This window comes from Haemaphysalis longicornis, unplaced genomic scaffold, assembly GCF_048455015.1.
Source record: "Haemaphysalis longicornis isolate Haplotype H1 unplaced genomic scaffold, Haemaphysalis longicornis Haplotype H1 scaffold_14, whole genome shotgun sequence".
Taxonomy (NCBI): Eukaryota; Metazoa; Arthropoda; class Arachnida; order Ixodida; family Ixodidae; genus Haemaphysalis; species Haemaphysalis longicornis.
The window spans coordinates 14579864-14598407 of NW_027526245.1; the positions used below are offsets into that span (position 1 = coordinate 14579864).

Below are 18544 nucleotides of genomic sequence, written 5' to 3' on the forward strand. Positions count from 1 at the left end.
AAGTGCTTTGTAATAGTTTATGCCAAGTTTTGACTTGATTTTCGAGTTCTCTGTATGAAAAATAATAAAATGGGAGCAAAAGCTCTTTTTCAGTGCTTCAGTATCCCTTTAAGAGTACTCCTCGGTCCATGGCCCTCCCCTTCAGCTCAACGCAAAGCACTAGTGGCGTTATTTGAACACCTGGATGAGATCGGTGTCACTGAACTGATTTGACATACTACGGAGATCGTGATGCTCATTGAACTGTTCCCACAAACTCCATGATGTCTGCTTTTTTTCCTTACTTCTTTTCCGTCCTGTTATCTTATAGGGTGTATTCACAAGGCCTTGGACCGCGCGGCGGCGCTACCTGCGCGGCGGCGGCGACGCCATACTTGAGGTTGCACTCCGCCGCGCGGGCAGCGCGTTTCCCGACGCGAAACGTTGTTTGCGGCGCGGTGCTGGCAAGAACGTTCGTGTGGACGGTGTTTTTCTCTGTGTGATTCGTGTGTTTGAGAATGCCTCGTCGTAACGAATAGCCAGCATTGTTTTCGCTGCGAAATTACGGATGCGCTGTTAACGTCTTACAACCGCAGACCCGAAGCATGCCGAATGACGAAAGCAAGCGCGCCGTTTTTGTTGTTGTTTCGAAGCGAAGGCCAGCGCAGTGCTTGAAGACGGTATGATTTAGCACGACGAATGCAACTGTCCGATGGTTTGACAGGCGCGGACAGCGGCGTGCATAACCCTGTCCGTTTTGGCGATTTCGCGCTATCTCGATCGGTGTACATGTCATCCCCGTGCGCCGATTTCCTTATTTGCTCCGTTGCTTGAAGCGACCGTTGCGCGAGTTCAGAAAATTTCTTCACCCAAGACTGCGGCGATATTTGATGTAGTGGTGGCGTGTGAGATGAGGAGCTGGTTTTACCGTGCCACCCAGGCATGTTGCGCGCTTCTTAAGGAGTATGAGAGATGGCGAGGTTCTCTGGCGACAGTGTTTTGTGCGTTGAAAGCACAAAGGTCGTCCATTTGAGCTCCTAATGAAGCGGAACAATTACGCACAGGGTCTGGGTGGAAACCATCGCGGGGTAAGTACGTGATAAAATGAGGTATGGTGGCGACGACAAAGATCCCAGCGATTATTTTCAAGTCTTTTTTCTTTCGGTAAAGACGAAGCGGAAATTATAAGCAGAACAAGCCTTGCTACTTCATAATCAGCGCAGAGACAAGTGATAAAGGTTGGTCTAGTTTGTCCCTGCATACATTAACGTTTTAGTCTCTACGCTGTTTTTGAAGTAGTCAGACTGTGTACCCATCGTCAAGCTTTAGTGCCTGGTCACGTAACGCGCGCTTAGTCATTAGAGAACAGTCGAAGGCGCCGAAGAAGAATTGCATCAATTGGGATGCCCGCAATTACCTGGGAAGCGAAATTGCATGTACGCGTGCGTTCATCTCAACACTCGAAGTAGCCCGTGTTGAGGCTGGGAGCCCAGTATGGTTCGTCTCATCCATAAAGTACGCCGGCTACCTTAATTTGTGAACATTTTAAGCATGCGAATGTTTGAAACATGTGACGAGGTGCGAGGTGAAAGCTCCGAGGCCCATCGTCCCGGGGCCCACCTGAATGAAACGGGCTCCAACAGATTCGGTACTGATTAGCCATATTATCGATAACTTCTTTGGGAATTCGTCGAATGAAGACAGACATCCTTCAAGCACTGCCCTAGCCGTCGCTTCGAAACAGCAAAAGGAAAAACAAACAACACGGCACTTTAATTTTGTCGTGCGGCCTGCTTCGGGTCTGCGGTTGTAGGAGACCAGCGCAGATCGGATTTTCGAAGCGAGAACAATGCTAGCTACTCGTTACGACGAGGCATTCGCAAACCCACGAATCACGCAGAAAAAACACCGTCCACACAACCGTTCTTGCCAGCACCGCGCCGCAAACAACGTTTCGCGTCGGGAAACGCGCTGCCCGCGCGGCGGCACAGAACAGGGCGGCGGAGTGCAACCTGAAGTATGGCGTCGCCGCCGCCGCGCAGGTAGCGCCGCCGCGCGGTCCAAGGCCCTGTGAATACACCCTATAGGTGGCACCGCTTAAGCTATGGGGCACCACGGTCAAATTTCAACAGGGGGGAAACAAACGACAAAAATACAAGGGTTTCTATGGGGCACTAGTCGGTAAAACAAGATTCCTTTATTGTACGGAGAAATTATGCGCAGTGGGGCAATGGAAATCTACGAAATACACATCAGGCTTTCCACAGCCGGAAACCCAACGCAAGCTCTGGATATTTCAAAGCTGAAATTTTGAAGGAACGTTGGACTTGGTCCGTAGTACACTTCAGCACTGAGTGTTTCAGGCACATCTCAGACGGAAATGATAATAACAGCGCAGAAATCGCCACAGACACAAAAAGCCGACCCGAAAGGCTTTACAATCATTCGCGGCGGTGAAAAGACAGTGACTTTTTTAAAAGAACACCTGTTCCGTTGGACAATTTACCCGTGGTAAACACACAAGCCGTCGAAAGTTGCAAGTTTTTCGAGAATTCCCATTGAACGTTCCGCCTTACCGGGCACTAAAGTTTGACCCTAGGTTACTTTTGATGAACGGTGAGTGTACGTAGTAAGTTCCATACATACGCATTGAGTCGCGAGTCACTGCGGCAATTTATAAGGCCCCGCTTGCGAAGACGATAGATACCCCACAGTGCACGCTACGCCGAAATGAAACTTGAACATGCTAAAAGCTGCTCTCAAAATTTTTTTTTTGTTAGCAACCTTCCCTTCAAAACGACGCCCGCGAGAGTGGTCTAAAAACGCGTTCATTTTATTAAAAAGGCGTACAAGTAACATCAGCGCTAGTCACCTGCAACGCTCAAACAAGCTGATGTTTCCAAGATGAAAGCGCTGGTGAAGAAATGCCAGGATACGGTTCCGCGAACCATAAAAAAAAAGCATAGCACAATAACACAAAACGATTTCTTTTTTTAATTTTGCACCTGTTGCGCAAAAGTCAGGACCGCGGTACTTACAGGTAGCAAAGCAAAACATGCTCCTAGCACGGACGACCCGTAATCCGCACAAAATAGGCAGCGCTACACGTACCACACACTGTTTGAGTCGGTATCCAATGGTCATTAGACGTCGTCGCACGGAGAGCCGGCAGCGCATATAGCCGGTATTCAATGGCGTGTAATGCATGCCATGCGAGTGCGCCGCCTTATCTGTGGCCACGCATCTGCTGCCAAGGTGACGTGCGCACGGCCCGCAGACCCCTCTTCTCGTCCATGCCTTCATGGCGGCCAGGCAGGCCGCGAGCAGCGACGTGACCTTGTTTCCGTGCAAGGCGTGTGCGAGTGATTCGATAGTCAGTTGTACCGTGATAGCGCTGCTTACGTGAAAAGTCATGATTCCGCTCATGAGTGTGACAACCTTATCTGCAATTCAGCCCCAGCGCCAGCGCACACCTACGAGCGAGTGGGAGTCGGTCGTGGCACAAAGGTTGCAACGTGAGCGCAGTGGTCCCTTTGACGGCAGGAACTGCATCATTTCCGAACTGTTGCCCACTGAACGCAAAGTAATACCTCAACGCCAAGTGCTGCTGATTGCAGCACAGTACGATCTACCTATCACCAGACGTGTATGAAGTAGCCGCCGCAGATCAGCTGATTGCCAGCCGCCGCGCTCTAACGTCAGACGTGAGTTGTTTTGCTGAGTGTGAAACATTTAGCGCAAGAGAAAGCCAGCGCTAAATCGGTGTACGCGTGAACCATTTCTCCAAAGAAATTATTCAGTTTTCGTACTCAACCACGTATTAGAGGGCACATACCAGACGAAGTCGTGGAAGCGGTGCGGGTGCACTTGCGTCGACATCCGCGGCGGCAGCCAACTACAGCGTCGGCCTTACGCTGCTTATACGCGCCGTTCGAAGCCGCGATTTCATCCTCCGTGGATTCGAAGTGCTCGAGGGTAGGTAGAGCGCCACCACTTAAATGTGTGTGCAATTAATATTATATCTGTTGACGCCACTACCGATAATCGGGCTGAAACGCAGCAGACCACATACGCTGCTGTGTTTTCTTTCTTCGAGATGCGGGCGCAGAGCGCATGCGCTGGCACGGTGGCTACCGACATGGTGGTTTTCAGTGTGGCCAGGCGGAGAAATCGCCCGCTAAACTTTTCATTGAATACCGCCTATAAGACGGGCGAGCTGACACGCAGACAGTGATGGAACAAGCACAGGTAATTGAAGGCAAACCACGAGATGTACATACCATAGAGTTTCATAACTCTAGGGACACACTGCACACCGGCACAGACGAACTAACTGAACGAGCGATAAGCGCACATTTCCCGCGCAACCTTAGCACATCGAGAAAACCAGTACGTTTGAAACAGAAGCTGCCGCCGCGACACCCACACTCATTGGTCTAAACAATCAAGCGACCCGTGGCGGTCTGCAAATAAATGCCTTCAAAGAAAGACAAGTTGACAATCTGGCCGCCACCTCAACCACCTACCTCTATTCTTTCCCCAGCACTCTGCACTTATTGGGTGGTCGGAATCAATACAAACACACAAAAATGCGGGAGGTCACTGCTCTTTTTGTTCCCCTCTCCCGAACGACAGCACGCAAAGAAAGCTCGGGCAGCCGTTAGGGCAGTTCGGTGGCTCTTAAAGGGGTCCTGAAAAACCTTTCGCCGATGCATGGATGTACACGTAACCAAATAAAGCAATGTGTTAGCAATCTCCTCCCGCAAGAATTTTGTTAAAGCGATGAGTATTAGCTGAGAAATCGTAAATCAAAAACCGCGCATTATCGTCGCGCCGCGTTTCCTCCTCCTTTCAACTTATTCTCCGCTGTTGACGGTGCGCCAGCCTTCCCTCCCATGATGCTGCGCTCCTCAGCGGTGACGTACTTCCGCTATTGCGCTGGCCAGACTGCCGTCTGCTACGGGCAAACTTTGTTGACACCATGAATCCCGCAATCCGCTCAAGGCTGGAAAAGCGAACGAAAAATCTGGCCGCATGTGTGTGGCGGCCTGGCCTTGCCCTTTCGCGGTGTACGTTGGTGCAGTTGCTATCGGCGGCACGTGATTTTTATCGGCGGCGAACTCGCAGCTGCACGGGGAGGATCGTGGGCTCGTTCTCTTTGATGCACCGCGCACTGTTTATCCAAAAAGCGCCGTATCAGATGTCGCCCCACTGGTGCCGGGTCTTATTTTGCGGCGGTGGTAATTCCTGCCGGCGGCATGTGAAAAAGACATTTTAAACCGATACAGAACCCGTGCACAAAACGCTTCAATCATGTGACCAGTTCAGCTTGGGGCGATGCGTGGTGGAGAGCGGCAACGTTGGCAAAACATGCTCCACCGCGGCTCTGAGCTTTCTAGCGCTGGAGCGAGTGCCATTTCTTTGACAATCTCAAACACCGGTTGCCTTGGCAACGAGGCACAAACCACTCTAGAAGTCAGTTACGGTTCCGTGATCCCGGTTCAGCTCGGGGCCCCACCTCGCGACATGTGGGTACTGCAGGCGTACCACTCACTCCCATTGGGAAATGCGAGATGCGTTTGGCATTACAGGAGGCGATGGTGTGTGTGTTGTGGACGCCTTTGTTTCGCGATGAAATGCGACGTTGTGCTTCTGCGGGTAGATAGTGTTTCCCATGGTCTGGATTATCCTTCTCGAGCGACGTACGACTCAACCTCGCATGGGGTATGTGCAGTGTGCGTGGCTAAAAGCCATCTCGGCTTGTGCGCCAGAGTTGTGACTTGCTGTTCGTCCCCGCAAACCGCGCGCGAGGCGAGTGCCGAATTTACGACGGGCAGGAGGAGGCAACCCATCGTCTGTCAATCGCGGTTGAGACTTGCAACGCTTGTTGTGACGTTGTGTTCGTTCGAAACGCATCTCTGGATTGTTTTGAAGTTGAATAAAATGTGTGCGTCAAACCTGGGCATTCGGCTCAGGGCGTTCTCTGCGATTGCACGAAAGAAGTGCCACGGGGCTTCAACGCTTTCTCAGAGTATACTCAGGTAAGAAAATATCCATGTCGTGTTATGGCCGTGTTGCATTCAATACAAACGGTTGAGCGTTTGTTTACACTTGTTTCGTTTGTCGTAAAATGTCCAAGCACTCCAGCAGTACGCTGGCAGATCAGCCGGCGAGCCGACGCTGGGCAGACGACTCATCTCTTTGCCGGAAGTGCGTGAAAAAGTCGCCCAATAGCAGGATGTCTAGCTCATGACGAACATCTGGGAATCGTTGACGTAGACATGTGAAGATGGCGGCGTCCAAAAACACGAAGGGAAGGGTGAGAAAAAAGCGACAAACTTTGCAACAAAAGTGTGAGCTTTCCGCTGCGCGTAAAAGAGTAATACTTGGCACAGATGACGTCGACGACCCAATCTAACGATTCCGCTAGTTCATTTAGTGTGCTCAAAACGCCTTTCAGGGCCCCTTTAAGCGTGAACCGCATGGAGCGTCTTCTGCTGGCGAAAACGCGCCGCGCACGCCACAGGCGCGCTGCCGCTGCCGCGGAGCCACCCGCACGCTGCGCGCGGCGCGGCAGGCGGCGGAAACATGGCGGCGGCTTCGGCCGCGAAGTGGCGTCGGGAGCTGTAGCGACCGCTTCTGAGCGCTCTTTAAAATGCCGCTCAAGACACGCACGAAGTTGTTTGAGCGGTAAAGGAGCTTGTAATGTGGGTGAAAACGGTACTATAAAACATTATCCGCGCCGCTACTGAATGCGCCCAAGCAATATCTGCCGGGGTGGTAAGCCTAAAGATCCCCGGCCGAGCCAGCCGGCTGTCTCGAGTGCTTTGAAAACGCCGCCATGAGGCGCGCGCCTCCCCATTGGCGCAAGTCGCCAGGCTGCTCCCACTGCGGCGCGCGACGCGCGTCAAAATCTAACCAAGGCAGATGCTGCCGCGGGCGCGGAATCGTCGACGCGGGCGTCGAAAAAACGCACACGCAACGCCGACGCGCGCAAATCGCGTGAAAAAACGCTCAATGCGGTTCACGCTTTACGTCCGCGCGCGATTAACGAACTTAGCAGAGCTTTTCATGCGTATATAACCAGGTCAGTGTCGCGCGTATTTGCATGTGTATAGTGTGCAAAAGCCTGTGAAGGTATTATAACTCCGCCACCTTCAGCGTCTACTGTGTGGGACTATGTTCAGTGGGGTAGACAAAATTTTGCACCTGTCGGGGGACTAGTACACCAACGCGAATGCAGTTTCTTACCAAACTGGGATTTCATTCGAACGCCGTGAACTAAACAACGTTGGAGATTTCGCTCCTCTGTTTCTTCTTTTACTAACTTTTTAGGTGCAACAGTTGTACGGATTCTCATAGATATGGTAAGAATGAATGAGTGCGGCAGCTCTCGTGGAGGGACGGCTGAATTTTAGGTAAGTGGGGTTTTAGTCCGGACAAAATGCTGTAAAACAGCAAGCAAAATCTTCTCGGGAAATGTGTACAGTTGGAGTAATTCTTTCAGATCACACTCAAAAGCGCTCTCTAGAATTGGATAAAGGGCTAAATATCGTTCTCCAGAAATATAAGGTACGTCTTCGGCCATGTTTTTATAAAAAAGCCTGTGTCGTCAGCTTTGTTTCCCCTCTATTCAGTTTCTCGTTGGCGCCGCTAGGGGCGCCACCCTAAAATCTCCTTCCCAATAGGGCCTCCCCTACCCATTCCCCCGCCGAGTAGCATGTCAGTGTAGAGATTCTGGCAAACCTCTCGGCTTTCTCTCTCTCTCAGGAGGGATATATATATGCTTTACTTGTAAGGCGACATTGCTTTGTAGACCCCGATACTCGGGTGAGGTACCTGGAGGATGCTGCGCGAGCAGGGCAGGAAGGCGTCCTGGTTTCCCTCCTGTGCCGAGGCCAGCAGGTCCTGGATAGCCCGCGTGATCTTCTCCGTCTGCGCCAGCACCTCCTGGTAGCTGGGAAGCAGGCAGGGCCTGCAGCAGGGAAAAGGGTCTTGGCGCTCAACGTGCGTCTTGTGCTCGCAATCGCAAAAACAGCAATCTCAACACGAAGGGCAGAGCGTCGGCGCTAGTTCCTGCTAAAGCCCACCACCCAAACCGGGATGTTGGCATGCCGCTTGCGACCGCATTTGACCATTTGCGGTGCATCATTTGTTTGCGCTCCGAGGTGAGCACTAGGCAGCTGTCCCTGGAGCTACCTGCACCCCTCTACAGCCGTGCCAACGCCCAAGCTCCGCATCGTGCCGGTGGCACCTCCCTGAGTGTTGCGTTTAGTGTAAGGAATGGACTGCCCAGAACCACTCGAGAACTTTAATCATGACCGCAATCATCGTCAGCTTGGCGTCACCAGCTCTCTCGGCCACTGCTATCAATTTTCAGCCCCTTTACTGTTTACGGCCCCAAGTGTCATTCGTGACACTTTGTGGTAGAGGAGCCGGGTAAGCTCCATTCATGCCAAGTACTTCCTCACGGTCCCATGAGCTCAGCCATATCCTGAGCTCCACCGGCGAGCCTTTCTCCAACAGTCACACCAGCCAGCATTCTGCAAGGCCACAGGCTGCAATTCGGCCAACTGACTGCAGATCCCAAATGGACGCACGCGAGACACATAAACATGACGTCCCAGTCACAGCAGACTGATGCTTTCGAGCCCAGCGCATATTTTGTACCAGCCCACAGCGAACAGCTTCGAGGATTGTATCGAGCAGTACAAGTGAGTGTAACACAAAGACCAGCGCCGCCAGAATTCGTACTTCTCTTTGGAAGGAACGGCTCGCAACTGGGTTGTCAACCACGAGGCAGCTGCCATGTCCTGCCAACAACTTCCAACGTCAAAGGGCCCAAGGAACCGGTTCTAGGCACTACCAACTTCATCGCAGATGTTCTCCAGTTGAGCACCCGAGCCGATCTGCAGGCCAACTGACGAAAGCAAGGTGCGCACCCGAACAAGAGGCCCCAGGAGTGACATTTTTGGCAGCTTCATTCACAGTCCTGCGGTTGATGAGTTACTCAGGCCACAAACATCGAGCCAGTGCTGGCAGCGAGGAATAAAGAAAGCTGCCCCCCGACACAGCTCTGATCCTCCGCGAGGCTACCCGCAAGGTCCTTTGGGTAAAGCTACAAAAGCTGTTCCTGGCGCTCAAAAGACCAGCCTCAGCATCGGCAGCTCAACTGCAGCGGACTTTTGTTCCCAGGATTTCGACCAGCACTGTCGTCCCTGAACGTCCTTCCGTGTTCTGCCAGCCCGCCCGCCACGCCCGTCAGTCACTGCACGCCACGACAATGTGCCATAAAACTGCCGTACTTCCCTCTGCTGGGCCCACAGCCCGAAAAACATGCCTGGCAAACGACAAATAACCGTCCCCTTTGTTTCCACTGTAGTGCCCAGCCAGATCACACCATTGACCCCTACTTTGCGGATTCCGTCCAAGTGATCCGTGCCTGTTACGGCCTTGTGAAATTGAGGAATATCTCCGACGCCATCACAGCCTTCGCCACTCTGCTCATCTCATCGAGAAAGCCTTGCTGGAAAATCTAAGCATGGCAATGGTGAGAGGTGGTGTTGCCGACAAAAGAAGTAATGAAAAGCTTCTACAAACCTCGTGATGCTTGCCCCCTGCATCGATGACGCCCTGGAGCGCCCGCTACATCTCCTCAATAACCCTGTAGAGTGGGTACTGGCAGATTGGGGCAGCTTTTATTACCTTAGACAGGCTTCATACAATTTAACGTGATGCCTATCGCACTCTGTACAGCCCCAGTGACATTCCAGCCCGTCATGGGCCCCGTTCTTGGTGGCCTTAAGTGGCAGACTTGCCTTGTTTATCTGAACGGCATTGTCACCTTTGCCAGTCCATGTGATGGGCACTCAAAACAGCTTAGAGCAGTACTTAATGCCATGGAAATTGCTGGTCTCACATTCAATACGAAGAAATGCCAGTTCGAATACGGTGAGTTGAAGTTTATAGGAAAGGTTTCAGTGCTGACCCTGAGAAAACAACCGCCGTTTCTGCCTTCCCGTCAGCAGTCAGGAGATTTCGAGGCCTGTGCACACACTGCCAACGTACGGAACTTCGCCCAGATAGCCGCACCTCAGCAGGCCTTCAAGAAGCTGAAAACAGCTCTGCAGAAAAAGTTCATCATCCTAGGGCACTTTCACCAGGACGCTGAAACGGAAATTCATACTGACACTAATACTGGCGCAGTGATTGCTCAAATGCAAGACGGTGCTGAGCACGTCATAGCCTCCACAAGTCGCACTCTTACCAAGGCGGGACACAACTCAGAAAAGGAGTGGCTTGCGGTCGTTTGGGCAGTCACCAAGTTTTGACCCTATTGTATGGACAGGCATTCCGTGTGGTCACCAATACTAGGCTCATTCATTCGAATGAATATTACAGTATTCGAATTCACTTGCACCCAAATTTAAGATTTCCGATATTTCCAAGTTTTTGGAGTGAACAAATATCAAAACTGCGCTAAAGTACTATCAGGAGTTTCGGCTTCGTTAGGCAAGCCGCAGTGCCATCAACATCAGGCCTACATCTTGGCTACATGTGGAGCCAAGACACGTTAAACCATATTCAGGACGTTGTAGCCATCTTGCGCGCGCACGTTCATCAAGGTTGAAGTCAAGGCTCCCGTTTCATTGTTTCAAACAATGGAACGGTAGTCGAACGATTTGTTTGGTTACAGCGTGGCAAGCGTGCATCGAGCATCAGTTGCTTCAGTCAGTCAAGTGACATGGTCAATGCTTCCGCGGGTGCCAACCCGATATGGAACTTTATTGGGAAGGTCCCGGCAGGCCAGGAAGCTCAGTGTCTCAAATGCCACGCTAGTCTGAAGACGACTCTGGCGATGCATTCAACGAGGGACCCGGATGTCTACGTGGCACACGAAAAGGAATGTTGTGTGGAAAAGCATGAAATCTACTGCTGTCACTAAGCCCGATGCGCAACAGCCTTCAGTAGCTGACCGTTTCAAGCCGGAGCTACAGCATACGGCGCCAAAAGCACAGCAAAGGACAAAGGCTATTACCGAATTCATAGTGCGCGGGATGCATTCTTACGGTGTGGTTGAGGAGCCGGGCTTTGTGGCCGTTATGAACGCTGCTATGCCCGAGTACGTTGTGCCGTCGCAAACAACGTTTTCCAGAGCAATAATTTCGGAGCACTACGCTTCGAAGAAGCAAAACTTGTTAAACAGCTCAAGGCGGTGATTGACAACGGAGCAGAGGCAATTTCAATAACGAGTATCGTGTGCTAATGAAAGCTATTTGCAGGTAACATGCTACGTCATGGACAGCTCATTTCAACTGGCACATACAGGAATGGCAGATGCTCACACGGCCGGAAATAAGGACACCCAGAAATATACAATTTTTGCACAGAACAATTTTAAACTGTTCAGTTCTGTTCTTTGGACACCTGACAACTATTCGACCCCACGGACTATTCGCTTTGAACTAAAATATCGCTATTCGCACAAGCCTAACCAATAAAATTCACTGTGTTGGCTTGCCAACCTCAGGGACCTGTCTAGCCAACTGCTCGTTCCGAGGGGCCTTCCCAACCTCCCAGAATTTCATTTTACAATCAATCGCATCACGATCACAGTGCCTGTCCTGGGCCCCCGTGAAAGACACCCACACTGATGTGGACAATGACGACGACGCCTTTCTCACAGTTCGGACATGGCAGCCCAGCAGTGGCAGGATCCTGAGCTGCTCCAAGGCCTTCACATGCTCATCGTCCTGCTTCAGCGCAAGCGGCTGGTAGTGGCTTTCTGTCGTGACAGACAGCCTTTGCGCCGAGGCTATTGAAGCATGTCATCACCACCCCACTGCTGGACACCTTGGGCACCGAAGAACTATTACTGGCCTCGCCTTCCCAAGTCATTACACAACAACGTGCCGGGAATGCCAGTGACGAAAGAAACTGCCTGCACGGCCGGCCGGATTTCTCTAACTATTGAGCCACCTAAAGCACAATTAGATAAAATACGCATGGATCTTCTTGGCCCATCTCCCGTTTTCAACTCAAGGAATTGGCGGGTCATAATAGCGACGGGCTATATGACATGATGCGTGGAATCTAAAGCCCTCCAGTAAAGATCGTTTCCCCGAAGTCCGGTGTCGATCAGGAACCCAATCGCCCGGGCTCCGGTTGATTTGGCAGGAGGCTGGCTGGGCGATGGTGTTGAAGTTCTGGGAGACGGCGGTCGAATTGACGAACTCAAGGCGTTGGGGTTGATTAAATGAAACGAAGGGTTTATATACAGCTATTTACAGTAGGAAAACTGGGTACATGAGTAACGAAAAGAAAAACTTCAAACTTCAGCTAGACGCTAGCTCCAAGTGCGCACAAATCACTTCGGCTTCTCAACTTCGTCTAACTCTCCTATGCTCGGAGCGTACACAAACCGCTCGAGAAACAACGGCCGAGACCCTGTCTCGCCGCAAGATCCGTCTAGTTGCCCGGTGCGGCGCTGCACCCTAAACCTCCGACGCGATCTTAACCTCAACTAGGGGGGCTCATAAATCCCAACCTAGCTTTAACGGTGGAGACTCCTTGTCCCACCGGGAACTGCCAGCTCAGCGCTCAGACAAGAACGACTTCCAACGGCCAAGTTCGGCCTTATATAACCTCGAGATCACACTCTCTCGGGAACGCCCCTGTAGCGTTCGTACACGCGTATGGGCGTGCCCAAATACACGTAGACAGCTGTCACTCAGCACGCCACGGAGTATTCATTGAGGCGCCGCCACCTCCTGGTCAATGGCACGCCCGCAGACGAGCAGGTTCGAGCGACCCCGCGGGGTGAAAACGAAAGAAGGCGACAGTGCGTCATGCTGACCAGGGCGCGACAACAATGGAGACGCCGGTAATCCCTCCACCTCCTCGACGTTCCTGGAATTCGGCGGCGCCGTCGGCTTTCTCAATGGGGAATTATCCTTGAGGAATGCGGTGGGCCAGACAATCCGTCTCCCGTGCGCGCCGCGACGAATTAGCGGCAGTTGCAGCGCAGTGTCGGCGGTGCTACGTCGCTAGACAGAGCGGCGGGTTCTCACGCGCAGCCCGGGCGCCTGGCCGCTAATCTCATAAGTGGACCTTACACCTCCCGTTTAGAAAAAGCGCTGAAACAGATTTTTTATTGAGACCATTGTTTAGTGGCGTGGTGCTCCAAGTGCTCATCACTGACCACGTCTCTGCATTCCCGTCGCAGTTTATGCCGGACATACTCAGACTAAGTAAAACCAGTCACTGCCACACACCACCATATCATCCCCAAACAAATGGACTCACAGAGCACCTCAACAAGACCATTACCGATATGGTTTAGAAGAACTTGTTGTTGGGCGAGTTGGTGCGTCTTGGCGAATGAACACGGGCTTTGCGTGAAAAAAACACCGCGCACAGGACTGACAGGACGAGCGCAAACTCTCAACTAAACTTTATTGAACAGATCATACAAATATAAGTACACGACTACCTGGTTACACATGCGCATTCCTTCAATTAATACAATTGTTACAGGCAGCTTTATCACAACGCTACAGACACATGTCAAGAAACACAATCTCTGCTTTATGAAGAAACACCGATGCATCACTCACGTATCCTTCTCCCTCCTTTCTCATATGGTAGGCCTCTAAAATTTCCCGTGCCTTCGTGTCGCTGAGCCTGCGCAGAACCTTAACTTCTTTTAACAGTGGTTCACACTAGCCACTCATGCAGGCGACAGTGAGCGGGCAAGTGGGCAATAGTTTTGTTTTTGACGGAGAGGTCATGCTCACGCATACGGTCATTGATACAGCGTCCGGTCTGCCCTATGTAGACTTTGCCACATTTCAATGGTATTTGATATACCACACCCACTTTGCAGTCCATGTAGGGGTCGGCGTGTTTCTTGCCGCACCCTTCACGCTTCTTGTTTCCTTTTGCGAACAAAAACAGAAGACTTGCACAACCATGAGAAGACGTAATCACATCTTGTGGTATCTACACTCCCACGTTTACCCATTCCGGTAATTTATCTCTTTTTCTGTTAAAGCCACCGATGGCTTACTGACGCATTTTTCTTTCTTGATGCAATTTCGAAAGCTTGGTGTATCTCCCTCGTGTCTGTATCTCTGTACCTCTTCAAAATGGCGCGGTCATCCAAACGGGGTACGCAGTTGCATGATGTGCAAGGAAGTGCGAGGTTGCTTCCTGTGCGTGTCTTCAGCGAGTTGGCGTGTTCACGCAGCCGATCATTCACGCATCTTCCAGTCTGCCAGACGTACGAGCAACGTTGCGTACGAGCGACCACAACAAAGTGGAATGTCGTAAGCAACTTCTTTGGTGCACTCCGTGAAGCGTGTGGCATGATTCGTGGTGCACGTTCTTCGTTCTTCATTATGCGACACAGCATTCACTTTGCCGCACAAGTTACTCACTTGTTTTTTGCTGAGAACACAACCTTTACGCCTGCCCGGTTTCCTACTTTCTTGGGCCGATGGGATACGCCATGAATATGCGGTATAACAGCAACTCGCTCCGGCTCCACCAGCCTTCGAGTCCTTCGTCCCGTTAACTCGCCTTTCCGCTACCGCCGTCAGGAACTCATTCGGAAAACCTGCCGTCCCCAAACGCCTCACCTGGGTATAAAAACTTGTTGGAGCTTGGTGGGGGCACTAGCGAAGCAGGGCGCTCCTTAGTGCAGTCGTGGCGATACCCCTCTTCACCAGTTTTGAGTGCGCCGACGAAAACGGGAGCAGACTTTTTTGGGAGTGCGGTTCGTATCACCAGCACACGTGGTCCTTTGCGAACAGGAGACTCACATCCAAAAACCTGAGGCGCCCTTCTTCAGGAAGTTCCTTTGTGAGGGTGAACACATCCAAAACCGAAGCAAATATCCCAAATATCCGCTCCACTTGCGCCGTTCTGTCGTCACCCTGTTTGTACAGGACCAAAAAATCCTCCACGAAGCGGAACACTATGACGACGTCAGATTCCCTTAGGGCCTCCACCAGTCTTCTAATCAAAGCGGGCCAACAAGAGGTTGCTGAGTGCTGGTGCCAGGCATGACCCGATGCACACCCCATATTTCTGAATGAACACTTCACCATCAACCTTCACTATTGTGGACTGCAGGTAAAATGACAGCATGCTGACGATGTGATCAAGGATGGAATTGAAGAGGGCGGAAGAGGCGGTTCCAGAATTCTGTCGGCATCAGCGCGAATGACTTCATCAGCATGCTGTAAACAACTGTACTGGAAATATGCAGCAAAGGACCGAGTAAAAATGCACCTAGCTAGGTTCTCTGTCAAAGTTATTTACTAACTAAAACTTGACCTGAATCAGAGCCTTTTTACTGTCCAGGGAAAGGTGATCTCGTTGTAGAACACAAAGAATAATGTAAAAGTCAGCCGCGGCTATTAAAAAAAACAAAAAAAAAAACGCGGCGTCGGTCGGTAGAACTAATTCTGTTTTGCCAGCTACATACGATCGCTGGCTGCCGCAGTTGCACGGGTACATAATCGCAAGATGAGGATGTAAAACAGACTATATGATGTGTTTAAAAACAATCAAGCACCCCTCCGTCTAATGACGACAATGGTTGAGCACAAAAGCAAAAACGCCCGTGTGTACGAGATTTTGGCGCACGATAAAGATCCCCAGGTGGTCAAAATTAATCCGGAGCCCTCCACTACGGCGTGCCTCATCGCCTGCGTTGCGTCGGCGCGTTAAACCCTGCAATCAATCAATCAATGGTTGAGCACAAAGCTTTCTCGTGATGGATTCTTTAGTTGGCCAATACCATACGTGTTACTCTGGAAGTACGCACCACTTTTCTAGAATACCCACAGCAACTCGTGAGTGTGCACTGCGTAGGCCTAACGCTTGGGTTAGGGGCACCTGCTGCCTGGCATTCCGTGAGCACTTTGAGTAAGTTCCGGTTTGAGGTGTTTAACCCAAATATGTAACCTAACGTCCTAAACCTCAAAATGGGAAGTTAGGCCTAACGTCTTGTAGCTTGCGGGCGCAGAGCAACGCCATTCTTCTTGTGACAAATTCTTTGGTTGTCTGAATTTTCCAAACCGCTTTGACCACGTCGAAATGGAGCAATAGGATAGACGCCGGTGTGAGGAGGCGCTTTTTAGCCTGAGCAACAGAAGTGAAGACTACAAGCGCTCGTGCTGGTGTCAAAAAGAAAAGAAGGAAGATGAGGAAGAGGAAGGGAAGCGGAAGCGTGGTGGAGGCAGGAGTAACGCGGCGGTCGGTGAGTTCTCTGCTGGGCGCAAACGACCAGGAGACCTCGAGGCCAAGCCACGTCCTCCCTGTCGCCTTGCAAGATTGTCAACCACGTCCCTCAAGCTTCTGCAGCGCCACTGTAGTTGAAGACAGCTTAACTCTGCAGCGGCTTTTGCAACATCACAGGGATTTTGTGTTCATCCGCAACCAATGGCGTCTCGCCGTTTGTGTGACGCCTGCGGCGTACGTTTGAGAGGAGAACTACTTCCAATATGACCGCACTCGCTCGTTGACCGCTGCTGCGTTGGCTGCGTCGTCCAGCGACAACGAGGTTGCCAAGAACCAAAAGCTCTGTATGCAATTTGTTACGAATGGGCTGTAGTGCATCAAGGAGCCGTTTATCGACCTCTGTCCCGTATGTGTGGTTTGTACGTGGGGAAATCGTGGTGGGCAGTTTTTATGTACGACGTGGTTTGTACGTGGGGAAATCGTGGTGGGCAGTTTTTATGCGGAACGTCGTCACCGAACTCGATATGAGAACGAAGCTGCATCTGTTGCTACTGTGACTGTGGAAATTGTGTCGGTGTAACGCAACCTCTGTGAGGAAATAATGCGATCTGCTTTTATCTACGACAGTAGCGGTAACAAGTTGCCAGCGTCCTAGTTTCTTGCTGTGAACTTAGGCAGCACCCCATGTTGAGCGCAGCCCTAAGTGGTGTCTGTCTTGCCCGACGCGGGTTGTGCAAACGTGTGTGACGTGTTTTTTGGCCGGAAACGGCCGCTCGTACAGCTTTACGCTTTAAGTCGACTGTCAAATCTTACAACGTAAGGTATCTTCCCTTACTGATTCGCGTTTATCTGGCTTGTCGGGGCAAGGACGGTGCAGTGGCGTGGCGTGTCTTTTTTTTTTCTGCCGTAAACCGTTATGATTACAAGATTATTGCAGAGACTCGCAAAGAATCGTTCGCTCACAATTATCCGAGACTGGGTAGCTTTAAAGGAGCCATGAAGAGAAAACACAAGTTTGGTTCATTCAAAAGATTGTCTCGTTAGAATCATACTGACACCACTTTTCACGTAAACTTCGCTCAAATAAGCTACATAATTAGGAAAAACGGGAATGGTCATGCGACCCACCAGCTCATTTCCCGCAACAGAACCTGTGATGTCACATGAGCTAAGCTCTGCGATTGGCGGAGGCTGGCAGAAGCAGACGCAAATTAGGTAGAGCTTACAAACTAGACGAACGAGCGATTTGCGCTTAAATTTAGGGCACATTCTTTACAAAGCAATGAGAATGATGGGACAAACAGTGGAAGTTACGAAAGCACATGTAAACATAGAAGTACTGATGCGTTCTGCTGTTCGTACTGCGCACAGCATGCTTGGTTTAGCTGCACAGCACTACGGGGCTTGGGGTTGTCTCAGACGACACTGGCCGATTGACGCAAGCAACGGTGTCTTACGTGACCCCATTTGTCGAGCGAGCACTGTTTCAGGGAACCAATATTTTCTCCCAGAACAAAAACAAGCCATGTTTAAATGCGGGCAAAACAAACCAAACGCTTGCCACGGTATGGTGGCGCCATCTAGGTTACGGAACGTAAAGAAACGCGGGAACAAACCACCACCGCTGTACAGGGTGGAGACAACCTTTGAACGGTCCCGTGCCGCCGCAATTGGGCCAACGGGCTCAACGCGTTATTCTTTTCGTTTCCCACGAGACCTAGCAACGCGAAACAGACAATATGATTCAAACTTCTTCAGTAAACCGCGTTGCGGCGATAATTTTAGCGCGGTTTTGACACAATGACTTGCTTCGGCGGCGAGCCAGCAACCGAAAATGGCGGCGCCAGCGTATACGTGTCTCTACCCTGTACGGCGGATGCGTGAATGAAGGTACTCTAGGCTGCAGAGCGGTCGGTTCCTGTGATGTCATTTGGGACCACGAAAACGCACGATTGAGCGGGAAAATCAAAATTTTAACCTAAATTGTTTAATTTCTCAGTGAATAAACACGGTTTGTATCCGGACAAGCGCTGGGGGCACTATAAAACACGAAATCTTTCGAATAAAACCAACTTGCATTTTCTCTTCATGGCTCCTTTAAGGAAATCAGTATAAACCTGTTTTCCTGCGAGAGATGGGTGCCTATGATGGGATTAATGTGCCAATGGGCATTATATCGCGCATACATGAACGCATGAACGAGTGCGAGTGTTGTTGAGGTACTAATCAAATGTGGTGGAATTTCGTTTCTCGACTGCCATGGAGTCTGGTTGGTCGTAATCATCAGTAGCATTTTTAAAAGAGGGGTAAACAAACA

The 18544-nt window shown here is 51.0% G+C and overlaps 1 protein-coding gene across 6 annotated transcripts in view; it reads right to left on the reverse strand.

Moving 5' to 3' along the window:
* Window positions 1–18544, reverse strand: part of Git (ARF GTPase-activating protein GIT1) — a 340959-nt gene that overhangs the window by 61886 nt on the left and 260529 nt on the right. For all 6 annotated transcript variants that reach the window (XM_077695261.1, XM_077695259.1, XM_077695260.1 and 3 more), the window contains one exon: window positions 7819–7954. In XM_077695261.1, the coding sequence (XP_077551387.1) occupies window positions 7819–7954 (136 nt within the window). The remainder of the gene's footprint in view (window positions 1–7818; window positions 7955–18544) is intronic.